The sequence below is a fragment of the Sminthopsis crassicaudata genome, chromosome 5 (genome assembly GCF_048593235.1).
Source record: "Sminthopsis crassicaudata isolate SCR6 chromosome 5, ASM4859323v1, whole genome shotgun sequence".
Classification (NCBI taxonomy): Eukaryota; Metazoa; Chordata; class Mammalia; order Dasyuromorphia; family Dasyuridae; genus Sminthopsis; species Sminthopsis crassicaudata.
This window is the reverse complement of record NC_133621.1, coordinates 286,845,987-286,873,818: the sequence shown is the minus strand read 5'-3', so window position 1 is coordinate 286,873,818 and position 27,832 is coordinate 286,845,987. Positions and strand designations below refer to the sequence as shown.

The 27,832-nt window shown below is 35.5% G+C and overlaps 1 protein-coding gene across 16 annotated transcripts in view; it reads left to right on the top strand.

Annotated features, from left to right (window-relative positions):
- ANKS1B (ankyrin repeat and sterile alpha motif domain containing 1B) overlaps positions 1 to 27,832 on the top strand; it is a 1,348,742-nt gene that overhangs the window by 181,920 nt on the left and 1,138,990 nt on the right. For all 16 annotated transcript variants that reach the window (XM_074267164.1, XM_074267169.1, XM_074267161.1 and 13 more), the window contains 4 exons: positions 6,098 to 6,173; positions 9,674 to 9,775; positions 13,972 to 14,085; positions 15,684 to 15,850. In XM_074267164.1, coding sequence (XP_074123265.1) covers positions 6,098 to 6,173; positions 9,674 to 9,775; positions 13,972 to 14,085; positions 15,684 to 15,850 — 459 coding nt within the window. The remainder of the gene's footprint in view (positions 1 to 6,097; positions 6,174 to 9,673; positions 9,776 to 13,971; positions 14,086 to 15,683; positions 15,851 to 27,832) is intronic.

The following is a 27,832-nucleotide window of genomic DNA, read 5'->3' as shown; positions in this document are numbered from 1 at the left end:
ATTAGCTTTCTGAATCAAAGCTCCTGAAAAGAGAAAATGGAGATTCTGGCAGGTTATGAGCTTATTTTTTTACCTAACTGCCTTGATCTGGAAAAGGAGGAGGTTAGAAGAGGACGTGTTTAGAGATCCTATTAATTTTAGTTCTCTGTGATGTTCTATTTCTGAGGCAGAGCAGGAAATGGGCCACCTTGAATACTGAAATCCCATATCCTCATAACTGCCCTGCTTAGGACTTGAGCAAAACACTTCTTGGTCACTGTTCCCAGCCTTGATTGTGACTGCCCTTCTCTGATCTCTCTCAGATCTCTCTTTCCCTTCCTCATTTGCCAGGGTTTCCTTATGACCTTTCATATAACTCCCTCCCATCTTCAGAGTGATTCCTAGCTACCCTTCTTTTAATGGATGCTCACTTTGTTTTTTATATCTGGGCAGGGGGAGAGGGAAGCTGCTTATGAAGGAACAAGTTCCAATTTTTTCTGACTACCAGTGATGAAAAAGCTCAAAGGAGATGACCCTCTAGTTTCTCTAACTTCACAGCAATTTTTAAAATTGTTTTTTTTTAAACATGCAAAATGGTGCATGTTGGACAAAGTCGCCTTGGCAATTCCTTCTGATTTTGAGACGCTGTAATTTTTTTTTAAAGAGCCATGTAATGTTTGGGAGAGGGGATACTAGGCTATGATTTCATTCATGTGGGTGATTTCCCAGTGTGGAAACTCCCTTTTCCAAGGTATGTCAGTCATAGTTTTATAGAATTTCCTGGGATGGAAACACTTGTGATTTATGCAGTCACACAAGCTAGTAGGGGGAGAGGAGAGGAAAAGAGAATTAGGAAAGTAGAATTCACCCCCAGACTATCCTGATTCTCAGGATGCCTCATTGACTCTTAGTGATTCTTCATAATATTGCTTTTGTTTGTTATTCATTTGCTTTTCAGTTTTGGCTGACTCTCTGATGCCTTTTGGAGTTTTCTTAACAGAAATAGTTTGTCATTTCCTTTTCTAGGCCATTTTGCAGATGAGGAAACTGAGGTAAACAGGGTGAAATGGCTTGTCCAGGGTCACACAGCTAGTAATTGTCTGATGTCAGAGTTGAATTCAGGGAGATCAATCTTCCTGACTCCAGGCCTGGCACTCTGTTCATTGTGCCAGTTTGTCCCATAATATTATGATATATACTCTATTAAAAATTATAATGTTTGTAATATGAATATACTTCCATCATCTATACATAGCCATATCTTGTCTATATGTATATATACCTACATTAGGTAAAATAGTGAAAATATTTATAGATAAAAGTAAAATATCCAAAGAATATACATTCTATTGCATATATCAAAATTACTCGTGGTTATAATATGGTATTTTGTAATTAGAACTATTATGTTGATATAAGTTATGTAAGATATTCTACTTATATTTTATGTAGTTATAATGTGATATTTTGTAATTAGAATTATTATTGTTGATGATAAAAGTTCTATAAAATATTCTACTTAAATTTAACCCATATATATCTCTATTTAATATTCAAGTATACATTTAAGCTATATGTATGTACATGTGTTTATATGTATGTACACGAACGTTCATTCACATATATGCATACATTTATGTATATATGATATTCTATCCTACACATCTGTCTATATACATATATATATAAAGATATGTATATATAATACACAAATAAAACATGTATACAAATACAGTAACATCATCAAACACAGTAACATATCTATAAATTATACATGTGCATACATATAGATATGAGTATAAATGTGTTTATACATATGTATTGGATATCTCAAAAATTTCATCAAAGTTTTAACATTTTTGCACATACACACGGAGAGATTCTGACCTGTAATTTCACTGTTCTGAAAAGTTTCCCCTGGGTTGCTCTCTCTTCCATTGCCATCTACACCTCATTCTTGGTTGCCTGATGATCTTAGATGCTTGGGACCCTGAGAAGATGTGACACGTCCTCTAATCATACAGCCAATGTGTGTCAAATGTAAGATTTGAACCATGACCAGTTCCTTATCTATGCAGCCACACTGATTCACAAAACTATCACCTTATGATAATATACAACTATATTGATATATGTATATAATTATATATATGTATATGTATATATATAAAGATATAAATAACTATATTGGTAACAACTAACATTTTAGTCATTTTAAAGTCATTTAACAAAGCATATTGCATTGTATCCTCCCAATAAACCTAAGATAAGTGCTATTATTATTTCCAACTTCCAGATAAAGAAATGAGACTGACAGAGATTAAGTGACTTATCCAGAGTCTTATAGTAAGAGTCAGAAATGAAGGGGGGATTTAGAAAAAGGACTCCCTCAAACCACATCTAGCTTGGTTCCCTATGTAGTCAGCTACACTGCCTCTCCTGTGTACTCCTCCCCTCCTATGATATTTTGAGTCTGAACCTAGGTAAAAGCTGTGGGGATAGGAAAAACAATTATCAGAGCATCTCTGATCCTCCTGGAGCTACTACGAATGACCTTCATTAACCTTGGAGTTTCTCAACCCCATTTGCTCAAGAAAAGTGACTCACCTTCAGTTCCGCAGGACCAGAAGCAAGGTTAATTGGAACTCAGTTGTCTTCCCAGTTCTCTGTTCCTGCAGCAATCCCTCACATCCCCAAAGAGGGCCAATTACAGCAGAGCTGGAGTTCCTGCAAAGCTCAGGGTGTTTCTGCTTTTTTGCAGAAACTTTTGCTTAGAGAGGCCTCTGCTGGTGATAGGGATGTTGTATCAGAATAAAAAAGAGAGAGAGAGAGAGAGAGAGGTTTGTGCTGGGAAGGTTGGTGGTGGAAAACAGTTGTAAGATTATAAGTTTGTTTGTATATGAGAGAAAGGGAGGGAAGGGAGGAAGGACAATAAGAAGAAAAAAGAAATAGAAAGAAAGAAGAGGAAAGAAAGAAAAGGAAAAAGGAAGAATGAATGAAAGAAAAAGAAAGGAAGGAAAGAAGAAAAAAGAATGTAAGAAAGGAAGAAAAATGAAAGGAGAGAGACAAAAGGGAGAGAGATAAGGAGAAGAAGGGAGAGAGATAAGGAGAAGAAGGGAGAGAGAGAGGGAGAAGAAGGGAGAGAGATAGGGAGAGGAAGGGAAAGAGGAGAGAGATGAAAGATGAAGGAGGGAGAGAAAGAAGGAATGAGTAAGAGGGATGAAGAAATGAAATGCAATAGACAGGTTGAGAGAAGGAAATCTGAGTAAATAGCACAGGAATATCCATTTAAGTTGATATTAATCATCCTCTTGGTGATTTTTATTTTGTTTTAGATGGCTTAAATGATAGATAAAATTACTGCCTTGACCGAGGTCATGTGCATAATAGAATGAGCCAGTGAGGAAAAAAAAGTGATCCAAAAGCTTGGAGAAAATACTAAAGAGGCAGAGAAGGTGGAAAGAATCTACTGAGATATTCTTAAACTAGATTTCCCTGTGAAAGAGTAAGCATATTATTGATAATAAAGTAAAATGCTTTTTAAAGGAGTCTTAAGCTTTTCACTGTAGTGTTGAAAAAATTTTAGTTTTGTGTCCAACAGAAGGTGGAGTTTAAAGATAAATTAGAGAAATATAGCCATTGTAAAGAATAATAAAGGGCTATCTATATAATGTTTAAAATTGCCTTATATATAAATGACAACTCTTATTCTCCATCCTGCCTATGTTCCCAGGCCATAGGATTAGTGAATATAGAATTGAGAATGAAGAATCATTGGTTAAAAATTAGATGAGGACTTTGGGATCAAGTAATTTTTTTTCTCTGAGGAAATTGTGGTTAAGTGACTTGCCCAGGGTCACACAGATAGGAAGTGTTAAGTGTCTGAGAACAGATTTGAACTCAGGTCCTCCTGACTGAAGGGCTGGTGCTCTATCCACTGTGCCACCTAGCTGCCCTGAGAGGGTCAACTAGTCATATTCCCTCATTTAGCAGATCGGAAAACTGAAGTCCAGGTAGGTAGGAACTGAGAATTAGTCCTAATTTTTCATTTTACATTTGAGGAAACTGAGGCTCAATGAATTTAAATGGCTTCTTTAATGTACAATATCATCTCAAAATCTTTTATCAACACTGGTCATCCTCCTCAGGATTCACACCATTTTGTCAATGATCCCTTGATGGTGGCCAGAAACTGAGCTCCCTTGTCACTCTGTGGACTGAGCAATAAAGAGCACGTTGGGGCAATGACTTTCTTTGTTTTGGACAGGAATACAAAAACATGACTGATTTTTTAAAAAAATTAACATCTCACTAATGTTCCATTTTCAACCCTTATATAAATGTGGTCTTATTTTCTGAAAATCTAGTTATGGAGTATTTTATAAACTGATATCTCTCCTGACTTTAGTACTATACCCTGGCCACTCCATTTTGTAATGAATTTCCTATTTTTTTTTCTCAAAGGAAAAATTAATCTTAACAGCTGCAGTTGTGTATGTATGTGTGTAAACATTTACTTTCACAGTCTCAAAATAAATTTTATTGTGGATATTAATTTTTATTTTTTTCTTCTGGTTGTTATGTTCTTATAATCTCTTGATATGGCATTGTAAAAATTAATTCAATTCCTTACACTGAATACTTCTACCTTGAATATAACAAAGGATGTAAACATAAATTTAAAATTTTAATTTGCATAGCAGCTAAGTTTTCATTTTTATTTATTTATTTATTTGTTTTTTGCTGTTCAAAAGATTACTTTGCTAAATTCAAGGAAGGTTACTCACCATATGAATAATTCTCTTGTTTGAAATCTGAGGAATAGGGGGTCAGAGATTCTGAACTTTTGTATCAATTCTAATATTTACTACCTTTTTTACTGTTGGCAAGTCAATCCCATTGGAGCTCAGTTTCTTCAGCCAAAAACAAATGAGATTGGATTGTTATTGTTCATTGAGCCAGACTCTTTGTTATGTCATTTGGGGTTTTCTTGGCAGAGATACTAGAATGGTTTGCCATCTCCTTCCCAGATGAGGACATTGAGGTACACAGGGTTAAGTGACTTGCCCAGGACTGCACAACTAATAAGTATTTGAGGCCAGATTTGAATTCAGATTTTCCTAATTCCAAATCTGGCACACCATCCATTGCATTACCTCGCAGCAGTCCCAAGATTAGATTAAATTAGACTTCTAAAATCTCTTTCAGGTTTATATCTCCTTTTCTAATGTCTTTTATTAATATTTATGCCTAATTAATTTCTAAATTCTAATATGACTCTAAATTTAGAGCAAGGCAATATTGCATAGTAGAGTTCTAGATTTCAAGTCAAAAATGCATAGATTCTAACCTCGTGTAGCTGTGTAACCATAGACAAGAGATTTTGACAGCTCTAATTTCACAGATGCATTACACACATAGTAGATGGAATTAACATATGAAAATTAGACCTGGATACCTGGGATCCTTTGTGTCTGTGTGACCCTGAGAATGTCTATTAACTTCTTTTAGCCTTAGCTTTCTCATTTATAAACTGTGGCTATTACCACAAACTCAGGTGAGTAAAGTGCTTTGCAAAGCTTACAGTATTATTATTACTATTATTGTCATTGTTATTACTATAATTATAAGTAGCACTCAAAAAGCATTTGAGAGGTACATAGTGGCTGTGAGCAGGAGGGGATTGTAATTCAGAAAAATTAAATGATTTGCCCAATGAGATTGTTTAGAGGATCAAATGTGATTTTATATATATACATATATATAATATATATGCATATATATGTAAATGCTTTACAAACTTTAATATTCTATATAAGTGCTTGTCATTACATATAAAGATCCAAATAACAAATCCTTTAAAATTTACAACCCCCCAAACCAAACTTCCATGGGGATACTAATCATAAATGTTCAGAAATGTGGCTGAATACCCTTCTTTTCTCAGATTGGAAGCTCCTTGAGGGCAGGACTTGTTTCATTTTTTTCTTTGTAGATCCAGGACCCAGGATGGCACTCAATTGTACCTTATTTAACTGAATTACATTTCTCTGGCCTCACAGACTTTCTAAGACCTCAATGCTCTGTCTTTATATTTTAGTGTTCTTTTGTTTTGCAGACTGAAAAGGGGAGTGCGCTTCATGAAGCAGCCTTATTTGGGAAGGTGGATGTTGTCCGGCTTCTGTTAGAAACAGGTAAGTTCTCATTATTCTCTTTTGAGCATCTCCTGTCAGGTGACACCTCCATTTTAGGAGAATAAGGAGGGAAAACTCATGTGGTTTCCTTTTAAAAACATACATATATATATATATATTATATATATATAATACACATGCATACATACATATCTATATATATATTATATGTATATATGTCACTCACTTCTTTTTACCTAGTATATAGATGTGATATAGCATGCAAAATTCAGCTCTAGCTTTTGAACAAAAATGTCATATGAGTATGGCTCTATTGATCATGGCTCACTTACACATGACATGACAACTCATGACATGATAAGTCACACATAAATTCATTATCTTAGAGGAATGGACCACTTCTGTGGTTTGCACGGTTGGTAACTGAAGAATTCCAAGAGAAACCTTTGAAACTCCTTCCTAATTTTTCAGCATTATTAATTGAGTCATTTGCAATTCTTTTTTTCTCCCTCTTTCTCATCAAAGCAAGACATATTATTTTGATGGAAAGAAAACTATATACATCTCTCTCTCTCTCTCTCTCTCTCTCTCTCTCTCTCTCTCTCTCTCTCTCTCTGTATGTCTCTGTCTCTCCCTCTTCTCCCTCTCCCTCTCCTTCTCCCTCTCTCTATTTCTCTTCCCCTCTTCTCCATCAGCCATCCATCTGTCCTTCCATCCATTATCTGGCTATATTAGATAAATATCTGTGGTTATTATTTTTAGACTAGCAACAAAAAGACCAGGAGAAACATATTATTAGAAGGAAAAGATGTATTTATAAAGCTTAAAAACTGCTTTAGAGATCTTTCATATTACAGATTTGCTTAATAATCACTTCTGTAAATCTGGATAAAAGAGAGAATAGGAATGTTGGGATGTTCTTGGATATGGAGGGCAAAAAAAGACCCCTCTGAGGCCAAATAAGAGGAAATGAGCCCTGTGATGTATATAAGATGATGAGATTATAATAGAGCAGTCTGTTTTGAACTGTGGAAATCACAGAGATTCGATTTCCTTGAGCTTAAGAACCAATTACTTCATTAAGTGAGTAGCTATAGTATATGGTCTCTAGTGACTGGAAAGGGAGCCTTTTAGAGTAATTAGAACAGTCCTCAGAAGGGATGGTTGATCCTCATATTTGTGCACTGATTAAAATGAAATGAAACTAGCTGAGGTCAATCATTTTTATGAAGTTTTTTAAAGTTCCAGTTAGTCTTAGAGAGTGGCCTAAAGCTCTGAAAGGTAAATGCCTTATTCAAGGTACAATTGCAAAAATGTGATAAAGATTAGATCTCAGTCTAAATCTTCCTACTTTTGAGATCAGTCATATCCTTATAGCTTCTCATTGTTCCTTTAGTATGGAATATATTAAATTTTTTGGTCTGTGGATGTACTGGACATATTGCTTATATAGCAATGTCATCAAGTCAAATCCAGAGTAGTAAGACTAACCTACTCCAGAGCATTTGACAGATGGGGAAACTGAGGCCCAGAGTGGTTAAGTGTTGGGCCAAAGTCACAGAACTAGGATTATAGATCAATAGATTTAGAGCTGTCAGGAACCTTTTAGATCATCTATACCAAATGCCCATTTGTAGAAGAAAATGAGAAGTCTAACTTTGTTACCTATAAACAAAGATAAAAATAAAATTGCTCAGTTATACAACAAATAAGTGGCTAAGGTGAAATTTGACTCTAAAGTCAGAGCTCTTTTGGTTGAGTATTTAGTGACAATATTTTCTCCTCCTGGAGAAGCTTCTTTTGCCCTCCTTATGCATACTTGTCCATTTTCCTTTTATATCCAGATTTATAGAAGGGATTAAAAATCAAAGTTATAATTTGAAAGATCTTTACAAGTAAAGATGACAGGAAAGGACAGCATACAAGAAATGTGCTTCAGTCAGAAGATTTTAAATCCTGGTCAAATGAATATGCCCTCAGAGGTCACTGTCATGCCATATTGCTGTCCCTTATGTTGTGATGAACTGATAACAGAACTGAGAGGAAGTAGTTAGAGATGCAGCTTTGGGAGTCAGACTGCGATTCAAGTATTCTTCTGACACATATGTTGTGACTAGACAAATTTCTTCACATCTCAATGTCCTTAGTAATTTTCTGATTGTCTAAGTTTCCAAGAAAATGATGCTGCAAATTTGTAGATGGAGTTTTCTTTTAAAATTATTTTATCATTTTTTATATTTTATTTTTTTATTATAACTTTTTATTTACAAGATATATGCATGGGTAATTTTTCAGCATTAACAATGGCAACTTTTTTTGTTCCAACTTTTCCCCTCCTTACCCCCACCCCTTCCCCCAGATGGCAGGTTGACCGATACATATTAAATATGTTAAAGTATATGTTAAATATAATATACGTATACATGTCCATACAGTTATTTTGCTAAATAAAAAGAATCGGACTTAGAAATAGTGTACTATTAACCTTTGAAGGAAATCAAAAATGCAGGCAGACAAAAATAGAGGGATTGGGAATGTAGATGGAGTTTTCTTACAAGAAATTCTCCACATTATGGAAATCACAAACTTAGACCAAACATTCCTACATATTGAGAGGCACTGTGCTGTAGTATCTAAATGATTCAAAGCACCAGCCCTAAAGTTGGAGCACCTGAGTTCAAATCTGGTCTCAGACACTTACCACTTCCTGGCTGTAATCTCAATTGCCTCAGCAAAAAATAAAAAAAAAAAATAAAAAAGATTCAAAGATTCAAAATGACATAGGATCTTAGAAGCCATCTGATCCAATTCCCTCATGTTATAGATGAAGAAACTGAGGGCTGAAGAGGGAAGATGATTCTCCCAGTCAACCAGTCAGTTAACAAACATTTGTTAAGGGCATACTGTGTTGCTATATAGTTAGTTTGGGGGTAGATACAAAGAAAGAAGGGAAAGTCTTCCCCCCCCCCAGGAGCTTAAGGTCATACAGGAAAGCAAGTGACAGAGCTGGGGTTCATTGTCATTCCAAAGACAGAATCCTTTCCCCTGTAACACACTACCTTTCCATAATCATGCTAAAAGATTTTTTTTAAAAATCAGGAATTAAAATGATTCAGAAATTTAAATTCTAAGACAATATTTTCAGCACTTTTAAATAAAGTAACACTATCTAGGATATAACATAGGGTTCTAAAAATCCTTTAAAAATATAATATAGTCTCCAATTAGGAGGAAACAGAAAAGGCTTGAATCTTAATATTTTTTTTACTACTATGTGACTTTGAGCAAGTCACTTAACCTCTGAACCTCAGTTTCCTCATCTGTAAAATGAGGGAATTGGACTAAGTGGCCTCCAAGGTCCCTTCTTGCTCTAAATCTGTGATCCTATGAATAGACACACACCCTCTTTCTCATATTAATATTTTATGTTGAAGTTTGTGTGTCCCAGATTCTCTAGAACTAGGATCTGCTTGGGGTGTATTTCTGATTAGAGACATTTTGAGTCCACTGATGCACACTCTGCTGCTGTTCTTTTTCAGGGATTGATGCCAACATAAAGGACAGCTTAGGCAGGACGGTCTTAGATGTGCTGAAGGAGCATCCCTCACAGAAATCTCTCCAAATTGCTGCACTGTTACAAGGTAAAGTGTGTTGGATGGTGGGTGACTTTTTTGAGCAGAACTGAAACTAGCATTTCTGGGACCCAAGGCAAGTGTCATGGAAAACTCTCAGAGGGAAAAAGGTGAATGGAACTCTGAAATCAACTTTTTAAAGAGTCACATTCAATTGAATTTAATTTGTGGGGAGGATCTCAGACTTCAGGATATAGGGCTCTATAAGAGAAAGAGAGACAGAGATGATAAGTGTCCACAAAAGTCATTGCTGAGGAGGCTGAGGCTGGACAAGGGAGCAGGACTGGGTCAGCTTGAGCTGTGGATACACAGAGAAGGAAGAGGTGAGCCATTTAATATCTTCTAACTTAAACTAATGCTTTTTTTGCCAATTAACTGGTAAACTCAGTTGTTAATACTTATTTTTTCAGAGGGTAGGCACACACTTTGTTGGAACCAATTTGTATTAATTTAGCTTTATTTTAAATCTAGGCAATTTTTTTGTTTAAGTTAGGGATTATTGACCTAGGGTCTGAATTTGTTTTATATATGTATATGTATATACATATATAAAATTATGTGCACATATATATATAAAACTGTACATACATATAGTATTTATGCACACAATGTAACTGTACATAACTTTGCACACATATATGTAAACATACATTTATATGTAACTGTATTTACATATACTATATTGCACATATGCACTTGTATATATTTACACATAATATAATGCCATGCATACAATATTCTTAACTATTCATACATTAAATATTATTTACATATACATACATTTATACACAATCATTTTTACATAATATATATGTATCCACTTATGTATATCCATTTATATATAATTGTATTTTAATATGTTTCCTTTGTCATCTCTTATATTTCATTTTATTAATTTAAAAACATGAATCTAAGAGGGGAGAAGCCAAAGAGTTTAATAATAGGAAAAAAAGTTTAGAATGTCCAAACTGTAGAATCCCCATACAACTTTGGATATCTCTCTCAAAACATTTTGAAATCATTTATTTTTAGAAACCTTGAAGAAGGAAAATTTTACAATGTGGTAAAATAGTTATACAAGTTAGGATTAGGGGAAAGTTTATCTTCCTTCCTTCCTTCCTTCCTTCCTTCCTTCCTTCCTTCCTTCCTTCCTTCCTTCCTTCCTTCCTTCCTTCCTTCCTTCCTTCCTTCCTTCCTTCCTTCCTTCCTTCCTTCCTTCCTTCCTTCCTTCCTTCCTTCCTTCCTTCCTTCCTTCCTTCTTGTCAGTCTGTCAGTCAATCTGTCTGTCTATGTATTATCAATCCAGAACAATTCACTTAACTTTCAGAATTATTCTCCTAAAAGCACTCAATTTCTCTTTGACTACTTTAGCCAAGGGTTCTCTCTCTTCTTCCCCAAGTTGGTCCCTAGGTTACTTGGAGCACTAGCATTTCCTATCCTCTTCAAGGGAAATTTCCCTAGGTAAGTCATTACTTTCATTCTTTCAGAGGATAGAGGAAGGCAGTTTTCCTAACTTGATATAGGTATTTCATGTTCTGTTTAGGGTCCTCAAACCATTTTCTTGAGCCCTCTATTTTCTTCTGGACCTTTTAAGATACTTTTCCAAGAGGAAGAGGGGAGAGGATTTTAATGGAGGGCACTCTTTCTTGAGCAGTTTGATAAGGCCAGTAAATAATGATTTTCCTTCTCTTAAGGTTAGAAAGGACTTTAAACTGAAGAGATACTTATTTCTTAATATTTTCAATCAAACTTAAGAAGTTTTTAATGCATCCACATTAACCTGCCCTAGTTACATCTCTGCTAGGGATGCTGACCTATAATTCTCTGGAGTATGAGCTTATTTAAAAATGGGGGCATGGTCTACTTTTGGGTTTAGAGTTATCTTTCCCATTTTTAAAAGCAAGGTCTTTTCCCACATGCATTATATATATTTTATACATGTTATTTGCATATGTGTACATATGTCTGTTTGTATTTATGTAGCTCAAAAAGCAGCATGTATTTATTCTAGAAAAGCCACATAATCTAGTTGATCAATCTTTGAAAATTGTTTTGGATATATACAGACAGACTATATGATATTGGGCAAATTACAACACTTTAGTACTTCAGATAATTCTCTAAGATTATAAATTGCAGAGAAGGTACTTATGAGAGTTCCTCCCTGGGACGTCCTATACACTGATAAAATTACAGAGCCAATGGAAAATCAAACAGATAAACAAACAAAACATTTACATATTTATTCAGGTTTCATATTTACTGTGAATTACTTGAAAACAGAGATTCTTTAACTTTATTTTTTGTATCATATCCCCTTCAGAAGTCTGGCAAAACCTTTGGGCTCTTTTTTTAGAATAATGTTCTGAAATGTATAAAATAAAACACATGGTATTAAGCAAGGAAACCCATTATTTTGAAGTAATAATGGAAAAAACAAGTCTATAGAACCCAGATTAGGGACCCCTGCTTCAAAGTAAGTAAAATTGTTCTCTCAGTTCTATCATGGCAAAGCAGGTCTCAAGAATAGATATCTATGGTTGTGGGAGTCAGTTTATAAGATACAGATTTAAGTCCTGGGAGATAAGATGCAGGAACATTGGTTTGATTGTACTGTGCTCCCAGGGATTCCATGTTGGTATACCTCCAAGTGCTATGTGGATGATGAGGAAAGAGACTACAAATAAACTAAAGTCCAGTGATAGTTTTGTACCCATTTTGTGGTTGAGGAAACTTTTTTGTCCAGGGGAAAATTTCCAGGGACTGAACCTGAATTCTCAGTCAAGTTTCCTTCTTAACAGATTCTAAATACTCTCATTTTACCATATGACCCATTTCAATGTTACGAGGTCACACTGGGGGTTTTGGGAGGTTGGGGCATGAGGCCATAAAAAATTACTCATTGGACATTAAAAGGACATTTCTTCTAAAGAGTTAAATGGGTCCAGTAAAGCATAAAGTGATCCCACGATGTGGAAAGGAAATTATTGACTTTCATCACTTAATAAAATTACTAAAATAGTTAGTATTCACATAGGACTTGAAGATGTACAAATTTTTTTTGATCTTCACAGCAAGTAGGTGCTGCTGTGGTCCTCTTGTCAGAGATAAAGAAACTGAGCCCCATAATGATAGAATGACTTGCCTTTGAACTTTTTTTTTTTCTGACTCCAAGTCCCTCACCCCATCCACTGCCTAATCCCATCATTTATCCTAGCTGTGATCTCCAGTCACTTGGTTTATCCATGTTCTCCAAAACTATCTCCTCCTTCTCTGAACCCTCCTTTTCTCCAAACTTGCCTATTTCTCTTGAAGGACATGGTCATTCTTCTTGAAACTCCAGGATCCTGCCTCAAAGCCATCTTTGGTTTTTCTCTTTTCCTTTCCAGTTTCCAAGTAGATGCTAAGTCTTATTCATTCTTGTTCCACAAAACTCTTGCATATATTTCCTTCCCTCCTCGTGACAGTTGCTGCTCTGGTTCAGATCCTCATCCCCTTTAATTTGAACTGGGGCAAAACTCTCCAGACTGGACATCTAGCTACCAGTCCAATGCTCTCTGCTATTTATCCTCTGTGCAGCTGCCATGATAATCTTTTTAAAGCACAGGCTTAACCCTATCATTCCCCTATCCATTCTCCATTCCCTTTCCATAGCTCTATAGAAAAATTTTCCTAGTCCCATTACTGAGTAATACTTTCTCCCATCTCATGTTACAGTGGAGGGATCTATATAGCTCTAGAGTCAGGCAACCTGAATTTACTTTCTGCCATTGATGAGCAATGGATTTTGGGTAAATCTTCCCCACCTGTTTTGATCTTAACTTTCCTCATTTGTAAATGAATTCCTTGCTTACTATATGTAAATATTTTATGACTCCCTCCTCCCCCAATAAATAGAATATATATATATACTCCTATCTATCTATCTATCTATCTATCTATCTATCTATCTATCTATCTATCCACACACTCCCACATAAATACAGACACACAATCATACTCACATATATAAATATGCTCATATACATTCACATTACAAACACATTCATACTCATATACACTCACATTCATAAATATACATATATATGTGATAGATTGCAAGGAAAATAATTGGAAATCTATAGTGGGAAGACTAAATTTTATTGGTAATCAAACAAATGGGTTTGAAAATAGGAAATTGTAACTGTTATAATGTATATACACAGAATATTTGGAAGGTGGAGACAAAGCTACAGTCCTGGAAGAGAACGAGCCAGAATGTACCACACATCAGACCTGTATTTCATCGCCTGTTAATTCACCGAACCAAAAGACCAAAAGTGAGTGACCTACTTTGAAGTCTTTACCAACTCTTTCAGTTCCAGGGAAGAGTGGGCGAGACAGATTTTTGTGAAATAATCTGAAGGGAATGAATCGGATCCCACACTCTGTAGTTCATAATCACACTTTTCTGAAACATGCTTAGTTCAGAGCAAAAATGCTCATTTTAAGCAAAGGCTGCCAGCATTTTTGTTTTCAGAATGACAATCTACTTCTGTTCATCTGTTTTGAAATTTCAAATTTACAACAGATAAAAAGCAGAGACAGATCTTTAAAAAATTTGTTGTAGACGATTTGAGGGTTTGATAGACATAATGCTATTAGATGCCCTGCTGAGAATAAGAAGGGAGGGTAGTTGTATTTGGAACTGAAGTTAATAGGAAAAACAAAATGTAATACCTAAATAAGACAAAAATTAATTTTGGGTGCTAATTTTATACCCACTTCCTTTTTTAGATGAACCTGAGTTCAGGGAACTTGAATATAGGTTTTCTCTGAACAGGTAGAAAAACTCACATTTTAAAAAATTTAAAATATGAATGTAATAATCATTGGCAACATTTACATTTCATCATAAAAAGAATGGGGAGCTAGATGGCACAGTGGATAGAGATCTGAGCCACTAGATAGGAAACTCATCTGAGTTCAAATGTGACCTCTAATATTTTCTAGTTGTGTGCCCCTGATGAGTTCCTTAACCTTGTTTGCCTCAGTTTCCTCATCTGTCAAATGAGCTAGAGAAAGAAAGGTCAAACTGCTCTAGTATCTTTGTCAAGAAAACCCCAAATGGGGTCACAAAGAGTTGTACACAAGTGAAAAATAATTGAATAACTTTAAAAAAGAATAAAATAAAAAGATGATTGTACTTGAAACTATAAACTTGGTAAATACAGTTTTAAGGGAATATTACATTAACATGGTGGTAGTAAAACTGACCTATTATTGTCCTCTTCTGAATTTTTTTGGTTCTCTGCTATGTTTTTTTATAATTTTGAATTGATGATCTCTTATTTATATTTTGAAAGGAGCACTCTTTCAGTACCACTAATCTACCTCCATCCGTACCTCCCCTGAAGCCTTTGCTTGTAGGAGGTATAAATAAATTATTGTTCAGTATTTTCAGTCATGTCTGACTTTGTGATCTCATTTGGGTTTTTCTTGGAAGAGATATTGAAGTGGTTTATCATTTCCTTCTCCAATTCATTTTACAGATGGGACAACTAAAGTAGAATTATCCTGCCTAGGATCACACATTTAATAAGTGTCTGAGGCTAGATTTGAACTCAGAAAAATGAGTCTTCCTCATTCTAGGCCCAGCCTTATCAACTATAGTGTCACTTTGGTGCCCACATACCAACAAGAATAACCTAGCAAGACAATTCAACTCAGACATTGGCCATGTCTGAAGATGTATCTTGCTTAGAAATATTCCTAGAGAGCATATTATACCTACCAAGTTTTATATCCTATATATATGTATGTATATATATATATATATACATATATTATAAATAGTATAAATGAAACTTGTACATTTTAAAATTTTAATAATAAAAAACCCTGGATGTCTATAAAATTCTAACAATTTGTATTTAAGGTGAAGCAGTGACTGGAGAATTATCAAAACTCTTGGATGAAATCAAACTCTGTCAAGAAAAAGATTACTCTTTTGAAGATTTGTGTCATACAATCTCAGACCACTACTTAGATAATCTGAGCAAGATTTCAGAGGAAGAACTTGGGAAGAATGGGAGTCAAGCATTGGTAAGTCCACTGGCAAATGGTTATTCCCCATTGTTTAAAGATGTACATTTCTATTTAAAAGACAAGTGACTAAGCCATTGGAGTTAACTCATAGTCCACACACAATTATATTTCACCTTAGTTCTATAATACATATCATTTTGTATTTCATAGCACTGCCATCATTATTATTATCCACTTTGGGGAACTACTGTTCTCTCAGTCAGTCCACAAGCATTTATTAAATATCTACTATTTTTTAGGCACTTATGAGTGCTGGGAATACAAAGAGAGGTGAAAACAGTGCTTGCCCTCAAGGAGATTACATTCTAAGGTGTGTGTATGTATGAACATACATATGTCTACATACAAAATATATAGAGACTAAACAGAAGGGAAACTGACAAGAAGGAAGGCACTAGTAGTTGGGAAAACTAGGGACAGGCTCCTGTAAAAAAAATTCCTGTTTGAGCTGAGTCTTGATGAAATTCAGGAAAAACAAGAGAAGGGGGAGAGGATGCCAAGGGACAGCCAGTGAGAAGTCTGAAAAGATGGGAGCTAGGATGTTGTGTGAACCAGTATAGTTGTATCTAGCTAAGAAGGCTGGAAAGACAGGGCTATCAAGGACTTTAAATGCCGAACAAGAGGTTAAATTTGATGCTGTAGATGATAGATAGCCACTGGAGTTTATTGACTAAGGGGCTGGAGTAACACATTCAAACTTCGGCTTTAGAAGAATTACTTTGGAAGCTAAATTAAGACACAGTTATGAGTAGGGGGACACTTGGGGCAGAGAGCCCAATAAGAAGGCCATTATAGTAGTTCATTCAAGAGATGATAAGGATCTGAATTAGGGCTGTGACTATATGAGTGGAGAGAGGAAGACTTTAATGAGACTTAAGTCATTGGATGTTTAAGTGTGGACATCCTTCTCTCACCTCCTTGAGTCTTTGTATATTAATCTCCTTCGTGTTTATATAAAAATATAGTTCACAAGAGTATAACAGTCTCAGGAGCCACTTCCTTGAGTACTATTAGGAAGCCTGAAGTTTATTAGCATGCCTCTTCCCTTTAAGAATGTGAATCATGACCTGTTTGGACCTTAGTGCATGGCCTTTGAGAGTTAGTGAGACCCAAAAGATCATCCTTTTGCAGTGTGAACTTGAAAGATTTTTCTTTCCTGTTACCAAGAATGTTGCTGAACTGGAGTTCTGACAGAATGGGACAACTAGAATGATGGGGACTTGGAGTCTATATTATTTGGAAAAACAAAACAAAACAAAACAAAACAGTTAAAGGACCTGGGAGTATTCCAGGCTAGAGAAGAGAAGGATGAAAAGAAAAGAGCTATAAGCCCTATCTTCAAGTTTTTGGATAAAGAATTAGTTTCTCTTTGCCCCATAGCCAAGGTCCATGAACTTTTTTTAAATTATTATTATAGCTTTTTTATTTACAAGATCTATGCATGGGTAATTTTTCAGCATTGACAATTGCAAAACCTTTTGTTCCAATTTTCCCCCTCCTTTATCCATGAACTTTTAAAAAATACTTTGAGAGGGGTAGCTAGATGACACAGTGGATAGAGCACTGTCCCTGAATTTAGGGGGACCTGAGTTCAAATGTAGACTTAGACACTTAATACTTACTAGCTGTGTGACTCTGGGCAAATTATTTAACTCCAATTGTCTTGCTCCCCCAAAAAATACTTTGAGAGATATACTTTAGCATATGCTGTTTTTTTCTTTGCAAACCTGTGTATTTTATTTTATAATTTTGAAAACATTATTCTGAAAAAGTGTTCATAAATTTCATCAGACTTTCAAAGTTGACCCGTGACACACAAAAATTAAGAACCTTTGCCTTAGAGGGTTGGAAATTGTGAACTGGAAAGTGTAGGTTTGGTATAAGAAAATCCTTCCCAACAGAGCTCTCCAAAAGTGGAAAGGGTTTTCCCCATGACCAGCAGTCTTTTAGTAGGACCTAGATGACCCTTTGTTGACTATGTACATTGAAGACATATGGGTTTGACTAGATAGCTGCTACCCTTTCCATCCAGAAATTCAGATTTTGAATCTGTAAAATGAAAGGTTTGGGTTCCATGATCTCAGGCATACCTTCTGTGATCTCCTGGCAGTCCAGAGTCACTGTCATTGTTGCCTTAGGTGAGACTTCTTAATTTCTGCCTCTGTAAGAGTGATGGAATCAGATTATACCATCTCTGAGGTCCCTTCAAGTAATTTAAGCATCCCTGAATTAGAATTCCAGCAAACGGGGATGATAATAGCATCCATTTCCAGAGCTTATTTTAGGATAAAGAAAGTATGGTGGAATATTCTTTATTCTTTTTTTATTCCTTATTTTATTCAAGGTTGACTAACAACAAAAATGTGGAGAGTCTCACCTTTGATGGCAAATACTATAGGTTGTTTAAGTCGAGATGGACACTTCATCTATTGAACAAAGATGGAGAAACCTGTTCAGCTGGGTTAGAAGGACACTTTATTCAGGCACATATTAGGGGGAGATCTTGGCTAGTGAAAGCAAAAAGCAAGGGACAATTAATACTTAATCAGACTATGCCAGTTATTTGTCAAGAGAATGATTTTGGTTGTTCTCTCACATAAAGGATCTAAGGCCTTCTGGAGGTACTCAAGGCTTTTTCTTCTGGGATTCTACATGTTCAATGCTGAGATTCCATAGGGAAGATAGAATAACCTTGTTATGAAAAATATATATATTTTAATTAGGAAATAAAGGCTTTATTAATGTACATAATAACTATGTATAGAAATATAGGGGTGTGTGTAGGTGTGTATACATGTGTATTCCTCAGTGTGAGAAAAGATAATATTTGCATTTACAAAATTCTAAGCAACAAAACCATACCCTGTAGACATAATAAGAGACTTCATGGAAAACATTGCAGAAGATATTATTTTATTATCCTGCCACAATAACCTCAATGTATGCCCTATTGATGGGGAATCAGAAATATATTTACATATGAAGGACAACTTGTTATTATGATGTTTTCTAAGAAAGAGATGGCTTGGAGGAGTGGATAGAGTGGAGAGATAAGATAGTGTTTTCAATCAGCAAACTTTTATTAAAAATGTATGTTGTCAATGGAATGTTGGACTTGGAATTAGAGAGGGTGGGGCTGAATTCTACCTCAGGCACTTATTAGTTGAGGGAGCCTCGTTAAAAAAAGTTCACTTCTTTGGATCTCAGTTTCCATGTCTGTAAAAATAAGGACTTGGATTTGGGGACTTCTCTTGATGGTCTTCTCTCCAAATTCTAAATCTATGATCCTAATTCTCAATGGTGGACGGAGATATCCAGCTACTAGTGCCTTCTCCTTTGATGCTTTTTTCCATTTACAATGTGCACATTTTGTGTGGACATAACTATTTACAAGTTATCTCTCATTAGTTTGTGAACTCTGTTTTTAATTTGTTGCCTCAGCACTTAGCTCAGACCTGACATTTTAATTCTCTGTCTCTGTCTCTCTCTGTCTCTGTCTCTCTGTCTCTTTGTATTTCTCTTCTCTACATATATATGTATATATACGTATTTTATAAGTATTTTATGCATTATATATTGCTTATACTTGCTGAAATTGAGCTTATTCATATGCACTCTATGTTTTGGGGGCTGCTTTTATGGAAAGGAATCATTTTATGATTTTTTAATAGCATCAACTTGGATTTTAAGACCAAATCTTCTATCTCACCCTCAGGTGTCATTCCTGTTTATTGCTTAAAGAAGGCCCCCATAGTCCACAACTAAAGATAGTATCGTATCCCAACATTTTGCCTGTTAAGTGGATACTCTGGGATTCTGGAACTCTTTTTCATAGAAACTGTAATAAATGGTAGCCAAGTTCCCAGGCTAGCCCACTAACATGAATTTAACCTACAACATAGCAGAATTGTTGTGTAAATGGCTCTCTGCATTATTCCACGGAGGACAAATTTCTCTTAGTCCAGGACCTCTTTATATCATACTTCTTCCTTTTGGAAGAAGCCCTTATGGAGAGCTGGGTTTCCCTCCCTGAAAATGCTGACTATCATTCATTCACATTTCCATCACACTAGTCCTGGAAGGAGAAGTTAAATAGAATTTCCTTCCCACTGCCACTTATAGACTCTATTTACCTCCATCAGTCAAAAACCTTTCTTGCTTTGAAGTCTACCCAAAATGGATCTTTGTGGCCATTGCATACTAGTCTAGACTGGGGCATTCACTGGCTTCTTCTCTTCTCCATATCTTTCAGCTTCACTTCCTTGACATTCTCTCAAACTCTCTAATCTCTCATTTCCATTCTCCTTAAATTCTGACCTATCCTTTCACTTCACTTCAGTCACACACAAGGATGCTTTTACTGTAGATCTCATCAATATCTACATGGATTCTACTTTCAGTTAAAAAAATAACAAAAAATAATTGAACATAACAGACTATGGTCTCTGCTCCATTTTTTCCTAAATTTGTTCCCTCCTAAACAGATTCTTTCCTGTCATCATGACTATAAATCCCTTTCCTACTCAGTCCTTTCTCGGGGTGGATTATTTGACTTCTCTTTCTTCCTTTTTTGATTGATTGATTTGATTTTTGATTTCTTCCATTTTTGATGCTGCAATCAATCAATTCACTTCTATATGTTTCTTAATTTTAGAACTCCTCACCTTTTGGTCATATTGTCACTCATCCCATACAAGACCAAGTTAATGGAATATTTCCATTATCAACATCCTCTGTTCCTACTCACCTGCTGCTAAATGGAGTGGGAGGAAGCCTCATACCCCTGCTGAGTAGATACATTATAAATTCGTGTTATCCAACTTTAAATAGGGCCTCCTTGCAACAAAAACAGTTTTTATTCTCCCCTAATTGATTTTCTATTTCACTTCTCACAAAAGCTACTCCAAACCTGTCCTTAAGCTTTCTCCCCTCTCTTTTCTCTTCCTCTTCTTTTACTTGAGAACTTCAACTTACTTTACAAGGAAAATTGAGGCTATTTAATGTGGTCTCCCATTTGCCTTCTTTTCTTCATCTCAGAATCCTTTGATATCACACCCTATTGTCTCTTCTTCTCTGCCAGTCAGTGACAAAATGACAGTTCTTTTCTTTGCCAAGGCCTCTCTGTCAACATGTAGTTAGGTAGATAAAGCTTTTATTTTATGCTTACTATACATCAGGAACTGTGTTAAGCCTTGGGATTATAAATGCAAACAAAAAGAAGGAGAGCACTTACTCTTGAGGAGTTTACATTCTTTTTAATTTTAATAGTATTTTTTCTAATTATATGTAAAGATAGTTTCAATATTAATTTTTGTAAGATTTTTGAGTTTCAAAATTTTTCTCCCTTCTTCCGTTATCTCCTCCACAAAACAGGAAGCAATCTAATATACATCATACATGTACAATCATTTTAACATATTTACAAATGAGTTATGTTGGGAAAGAAAAATCAGAACAAAAGGAAAAAATCATGACAAAAAAAACAAACAAAATAAAAAGGTAAGAATAATATACTTTAGTTTGCATTCAATCTTCCATAGTTCTTTCTCTGAATGTTGATGGTATTTTTCATCCCAAATCTATTGAAATTGTGTTGGATCAATGTGTTGCTGAGAAGTATATCTTAGTAGTTTATCACACAATCTTCCTGTTACTGTGTACAATATTCTCCTTATTCTTCTCACTTGACTCAGTATCAGTTCATATAAGTCTTTCCAAACTTTTCTGAAATCAGTCTATTCATCATTTCTTATGGAACAATAGCATTCCATTATACTCATATTTATTCAGTCATTCTCCACCTGATGGATATCCATTCAAATTCCTTGCCACCACAAAAGTTGCTGCTAAAAACATTTTTGTACATATGGGTCCCTTTCCTTCTTCTATGTCTTTGGGATACAGACATGGTAGTGGTACTTGTAACGTGCTGTTGTCTCCAGAAGCTGCTGATCGCTCTCTGGGAGGAGATCTGCTGTGTCAACTCAAATCTCTCGGACAGATTCTTCTTCCTGTAGAGAGCTGATTTCCCTTCCTGCAGAGAGTAGCCTCAAGTCTCATCCAGACAAAATTCTCTTTTCCTCCAGAGCTGCCCTCTTTTATCCTCCCAGAGAATGGGCGTGGGATAATGCAAGGGCTTCTGGGAAAAATTACTTCAACCAATGAACTTGCTCATCCTAATATGCAAGCAAGCTCTTCCCCAGGAATTCACAAGTAAAAACTCCCAGTAAAGGCCAGAACTAAAGAATTGTCAAGTATTGACTTAGCACTTAGTAAGAACCTAATATCTCATTATCTCATTAGCACTTAGTAAGAACCTAACAGGTACTCATGGATCAAAGGTTTTGCACAGTTTTGGGCATAGTTACAAATTGTTCTTCACAATGGCTGGATCAGTTCACAATTCCACTAACAATACATTAGTGTTCAGTTTTCCCATATTCCCTCCAACTTTTATCATTTTCTTTTCTTGTCATATTACCAGTCTGATAGGTGTGAGGCAATATCTGAGTTGTTTTTAAAACATTTAGAACATGCTTTCATCTAGATGACTTTGTTTTCTTCATTTTAAAATTGTCTTTTCATATCTTTTGACTCCTTATCAATGGGGAAATGGCTTATGTTCTTATAAATTTGACTCCGTTCTCTATGTATTTTAGAAATGAGGTCTTTAGCAGAAACACTGACTGTAAAAACTGTTTCCCCATTTTCTGTTTTCTTTCTAATCTTGGTGAAATGGGTCTTGTTTGCATAAAGAACTATTTAATTTCATTTAATTAAAATTATCCACTGTGCATTTCATAATGTACATAATAGGTCTATGATCTATTTCTTATTTGTCATAAAATTCTCCCTTCTCCAAAGATCTGGCAGAAAAGGTATTAGATCTGGAGTTTGAGAATGTGGGTTCAAATCCTATTTCTGCCATTTAAGAGCTTGGTGACCTAAACTTTGGTTCTGAGTTTCCTCATTTGTAAAATGAAGAATTAGAATTGATGCCTTCTAAGATCTCTTTCAATTTTAGATTTATTATCTTGTGAAACTGAATCTCAGAAAAAGAAATTGGTTCAGATTGGCCGGAGCTTTTAGTATGCAAGGGAGGACAGTAGGAGGTAGACCTGGAATGTAAATTGGATGCAGATTTTGGAAGATCTTGACTATTGTTGAAAGAAATTCTGTAGTCAGTTGTGATCTCTTGAAGCACTGAGAGACAGTGTGGTTAAAAAAATGATTCTGAAATCAGGAGAGTTGGGCTCAAATACTGTATCTGCCCTTATTATCTCTGTGATCTTGAGAACATTAGTCTCCTATGGGCCTTAATTCCCTCACCTGTGAAATGAGAGGAATGAACCAGATGGCCTCCAAGGTCTTTTCCAGGATGAAATCTATGATCCTGAGTTTTTGAAAGGAAGAGTTCTATGATCAGATTTATATATCAGGAATTTCATGCTGGGAGCTGAATATAAGATGTGTTGATTAGGAAGTTGGGGAGTGGATAAAGGCTGTGGATTGAGAGATGATTGCAAATTATCCAGACAAGAAGTATTAAAGACCCAAGTCAGGGCAATGACAATATGAACTGGAAGAGACAAAAAGAAAGTAGAAAACACAAGACCAAGATTCAGGGTATTAATAATTCAGCGGTCACCAACCTAGCAACTGGAAGAATGGGAGTGACATGAACAGAAATAAAAAAAAAAGTTGAGAGGAAAGAGGATGAACAGATTTGAGGGAAGTTCACTTAATCTAGTTTCACAAATTGACTTGAAAGTACTGTTTGTTATCCTGGCAATGACTTCCAGGGTTGAAAGAATGTCCAAATATTAGGAAAAAATGATGGGGTTAGAGTTAGAGGTTTGGAAAGCAGTAGGGAAACTAGATGATAAAAATGGATATTTATAATGATATAAACACTATCAATAATGGGAATATTAATGATCTGTAATTCGTAATATGTCCTTGTTGTCTAATAGTAACAATTCAGGGCTTTATCATTACAAATTATTTCACCGACATCTCATTTTCATCTTTACAATTTGGGTGTGATATAAAATATTCATCACCATTTTATAGATGATAGAACAAGGTTCAAAAAGGTTAAGTGATTTGTGCAAAGCGACATAAGTGATAAATGATTTGGATTAGGAAGAAGAACAAATACAGAGGAGGAGTAATCAGAGAGGTAGGGGAAGGACCATAAAAATATAGCATGTTAGGATTTGTAAAAAGATGAAGAGATTAAAGGAATAATTGATATTGCAGAGAGATCATGAAAGATGAAGGCTAAGAAAATATTCTTGCATTCAACAATCAGGAGATCACCATTGATCTATGAGGGAGAAATTTAGATTTACTTGCCAGATAGCAAGAAATTGAAGAAAGAACAGTTTGTGAAAAAATAAAAGTATTGATTGCATAACTGGAAAAGAATGACAGAGAAAGGATGGGAGTTTGAAGGCATACTTTAGTTAAGTAATTTTTTTTTTAATTTTTGAAGGTTAGGAAGACTCACTTATATTTATGAAGGGAGAGAAGGCAGTTTGTAGAGTGAGAGACAGAAATGACAAGAAAGAGGATGGATGTGATAATGGAATGATAATATGACATAAAGAATGTAATATGCTTTGTGGACTTTAAAGTAAAATATGAATGTCTAACATAATAGAAAGCTAGTTTTAGAGACAAGAGGATTTGGGTACAAGTTCTGTCTTGGACACATTCAGGCATGAATATATGACCTTGAGCAAGTTATTTAACCAATTTGAGACTCCGTTCCTTTTTATAAAACCCATATATGATATATGAACTATGTTATAAATAGATTCTCTCTCTTTGGGAGATTTCATAAAATGAATAATTGATCTCATGTTATGTCCAAGAGGGAACTGACCAGCCACTAAGATCTCTACCAACTCTGGGTTTCTTTGAAATTCAACAAGGCATGTAAAGGTGTTGTAATCATGATTGATGAGGGAAATGTATATTAATAAGGGAATAAACAGAGAACGTAGACATAGCAAAAATTACAGCCATTTCCTCGGATAAGGAGTAGAAACGAGAATAATTGATGGTATCTTTATATTTTAAAAATAGAATTCTTTCTTACACAAGTAAATTTATATTTAAGCACATTTCAGAAAGAAAAACAATGAAGTAATGATATTTGGGGCCAACATCTTTTAAAAACAACTTTGGCAAAAAGGATTTAATTTTCTTCTATTTCATTTGGTTGAAGATTTGGGATTTCAGTAGTCTAGGGCTAGTCTCTACCATCACTGAGCATTTTAAAGCCATTTGAAATTTAACAAAATGTAGCATTTAAAGGTTAAAAAGAACATCAGTGGTCACGTCCTTCAACCTATTATTTAAAAGAATCTTCCCTTGGCTATAATCAATAATTGATCACTCAAACTTCTAGTTGAACTCTTTGGAGGAAAGATAACTCACTTCTACTAAGTTCCACTTTTGGGTAGCTCTCTTATTAGGGCATCTCCCTCAACATCCAGCCTGGACTCTTTGGAACTTTCACCCTGTAATTTTGGTTCTTCTTAGAATTGCCTGAAGCCAGGGAAGGATAAGTGGCTTTTCCAGAGACACACAGGTGGAAAGTGTCACAGATGGAATGGAAATCACTCTCCTTGCTTCAAAATCTGTAATTCTTATTCCAATACTCCTCTGGATTAGTCAATGTAACTGTAGTATTGCCTTCACCTTTCAGCTTATTCTCAGTAATTTAGCAATTTATGCTGAGGTCAGCTAGAGAGCATTTAGACATGAAAGGGAAAATCGTACTTTATAGGGTATACATCATTAGTTATGGTTCTTTGCCTCCAATTCTATGCCCTGAATTTTTGTGGTGCCCTTGTGAATTTAGTTTTTAAGCATCAACATTTTTTTTCCAATAGAGGGCACTCTAATGCAGCTATTAAAAAGCCCCACCATCTTATATAAGGACATTTTATTTTTGATTGAGAAAATTTTTAAATTAAAATCACGTCTTAAGGTGGTAGTTTGGAGCTGTTTTATTAATAAAAGCAAATTAAAAATTAAAATTCCTACTTTAATTTGATTTATTCAGTTGGAAGGTATGACTGCTGTGGGAAGAGAACTTTGACTCAAGTTTAAAAATTATATATTTTTTTCCTTGCATGAATTTCCATTCAGTAGTCAAGCTATTTTAAGGCCTTTTGAAAAGATTTACAGAGAATGGTTCTCTGTCTTCTTTCTCCCCTCCCCTCTACCCTGCTCATAGTTGAACTTGAGTATGTGGTTATGAAGAAAATTGCATTATATAATGGACCAGTCAAAGGCTCGTAGATTTACATATGGAAAGGATTTCCAAGAACATCACCTCCAGAAAATTTAAGTTTCTTGAAGGCAAGGACAATTTTATTTTTTTCCTTTGTATCTTCTGGCAATATGGCATAATAGCAAGCTAGTCTCAGTGCTAGGAAAAGTCACTAAGCATTTATTAAGCAACTGTTAAGTGCCAGTCACTGTGCTAAGTGCAAAGGGTCCAAAAATAAAAATAAAAAACAGGCCCTTCTCTCAAGGAACTCAATCTAGTGGGAGAAAATGCAAACAATGAAGATATGCATGGTATATGTGATGTTGCAAAAATCTTAGTGCATTTCAAGCTACTGAAGCTTCTTTAAGATAAATTGGAAATAATCAGCAGTGAGAAAGACAGCTGCTGGCATGAATGCCATTGCTATTTGGGGGAAGGAGTTGGAGTTGGTACAATGGGAGGATGTTTTGGCAACCAGGGTGTGAGAGTGCTCATTCAGGAAGGCCAGCAGACTACAGGACAGAGTGAGGGAGGCAGGGGGTACTGCGTTGGGGTCAGCTAGCTGTGCAGTAGGGTATTGGAGTCAGAGAGACCTGCATCCTGCCTCTGACTATTACTGGCTGTATGTCTTTGGGAAAATCACTTAGTCTCTTTCTGACTCAGTTTCCTCATATGTAAAATGGGAGTTAGTTAAAGCACCAACTTCATTGGGTTATTTAGAAGCTGAAAGAGGTTATCCTCTGCAAAGCTCTTAACATGCCTTAAAGTGCCTTATAAATGCTGACTATTATTATTCAAATCTAGCCTTAGTTGCTCATCTGCACAATATTACATTTTTTAACTATTTGGTTTCCTTTTCTACAAATGAGTGGGTTGAACAAGATGATCTCTGGAGTCCTTTTCAGCTCTAGATCTTTGATGGTTCTGTGATCTTAGGGAAGTACACCATTCTTGGAAGAAAGTCCTCTTGAATAAAATCCCCATTCACTCCATATCTGATGCCACATCTTATACTTTTACTCCAGCTTGTCATCCATGGAAGAAAGAGGATTGAAAGCAAATGGTTTCAACTTGGTGGGACTTGCCCTGACTTTGCTCCCCCCAACTCCCCAAGGTTCAACCATTTCCTCCCTCTCTCTGCCCCAGAATTCCACCTTTTCTCTCCTGGATTCAAGCCTGGGATTTACAAAGGTATTCAGTTCCTAAGCAAGAATTCGTGGCTTTTTAAAATAGAAAAATGTGTCAAGCCCCAGAGAGATTGTTTGAGCAGAATGTGATACTCTGCATCAGGGACACAACTTGTGCTTCAGAACACAGAATCACAAATGTCACTTCACCATGGAATATCCCAAAAAGACAGAAATTGTAGTTTTTTTAATTTCAGGATTGGGATCAGAGCCAGACTTGAGTAACCCTGAGAGGGCTCATGTAGTCACTGGGAGGTCTGGTGACATTGCCCCTAGGTAACTCTGCCCGCTCCCTCTTGTTCCCTGCTTTTTCTGCTTTCCTCTCCCTCCCTTGCTTTCCTGAAAGCCAAGCCTCTAATTATGTGGCAGCTTTTCTGATGTGTGTGGTATTTTATTTTAGCATTCTGACTTATTAAAAATGAGTTCTTTGCCTGAAAGCCCCCAGGCAGGAGGATAAAAATTGAAGTTAACAATGTACAGAAAAAGAGGGAAAAAACCCCAATC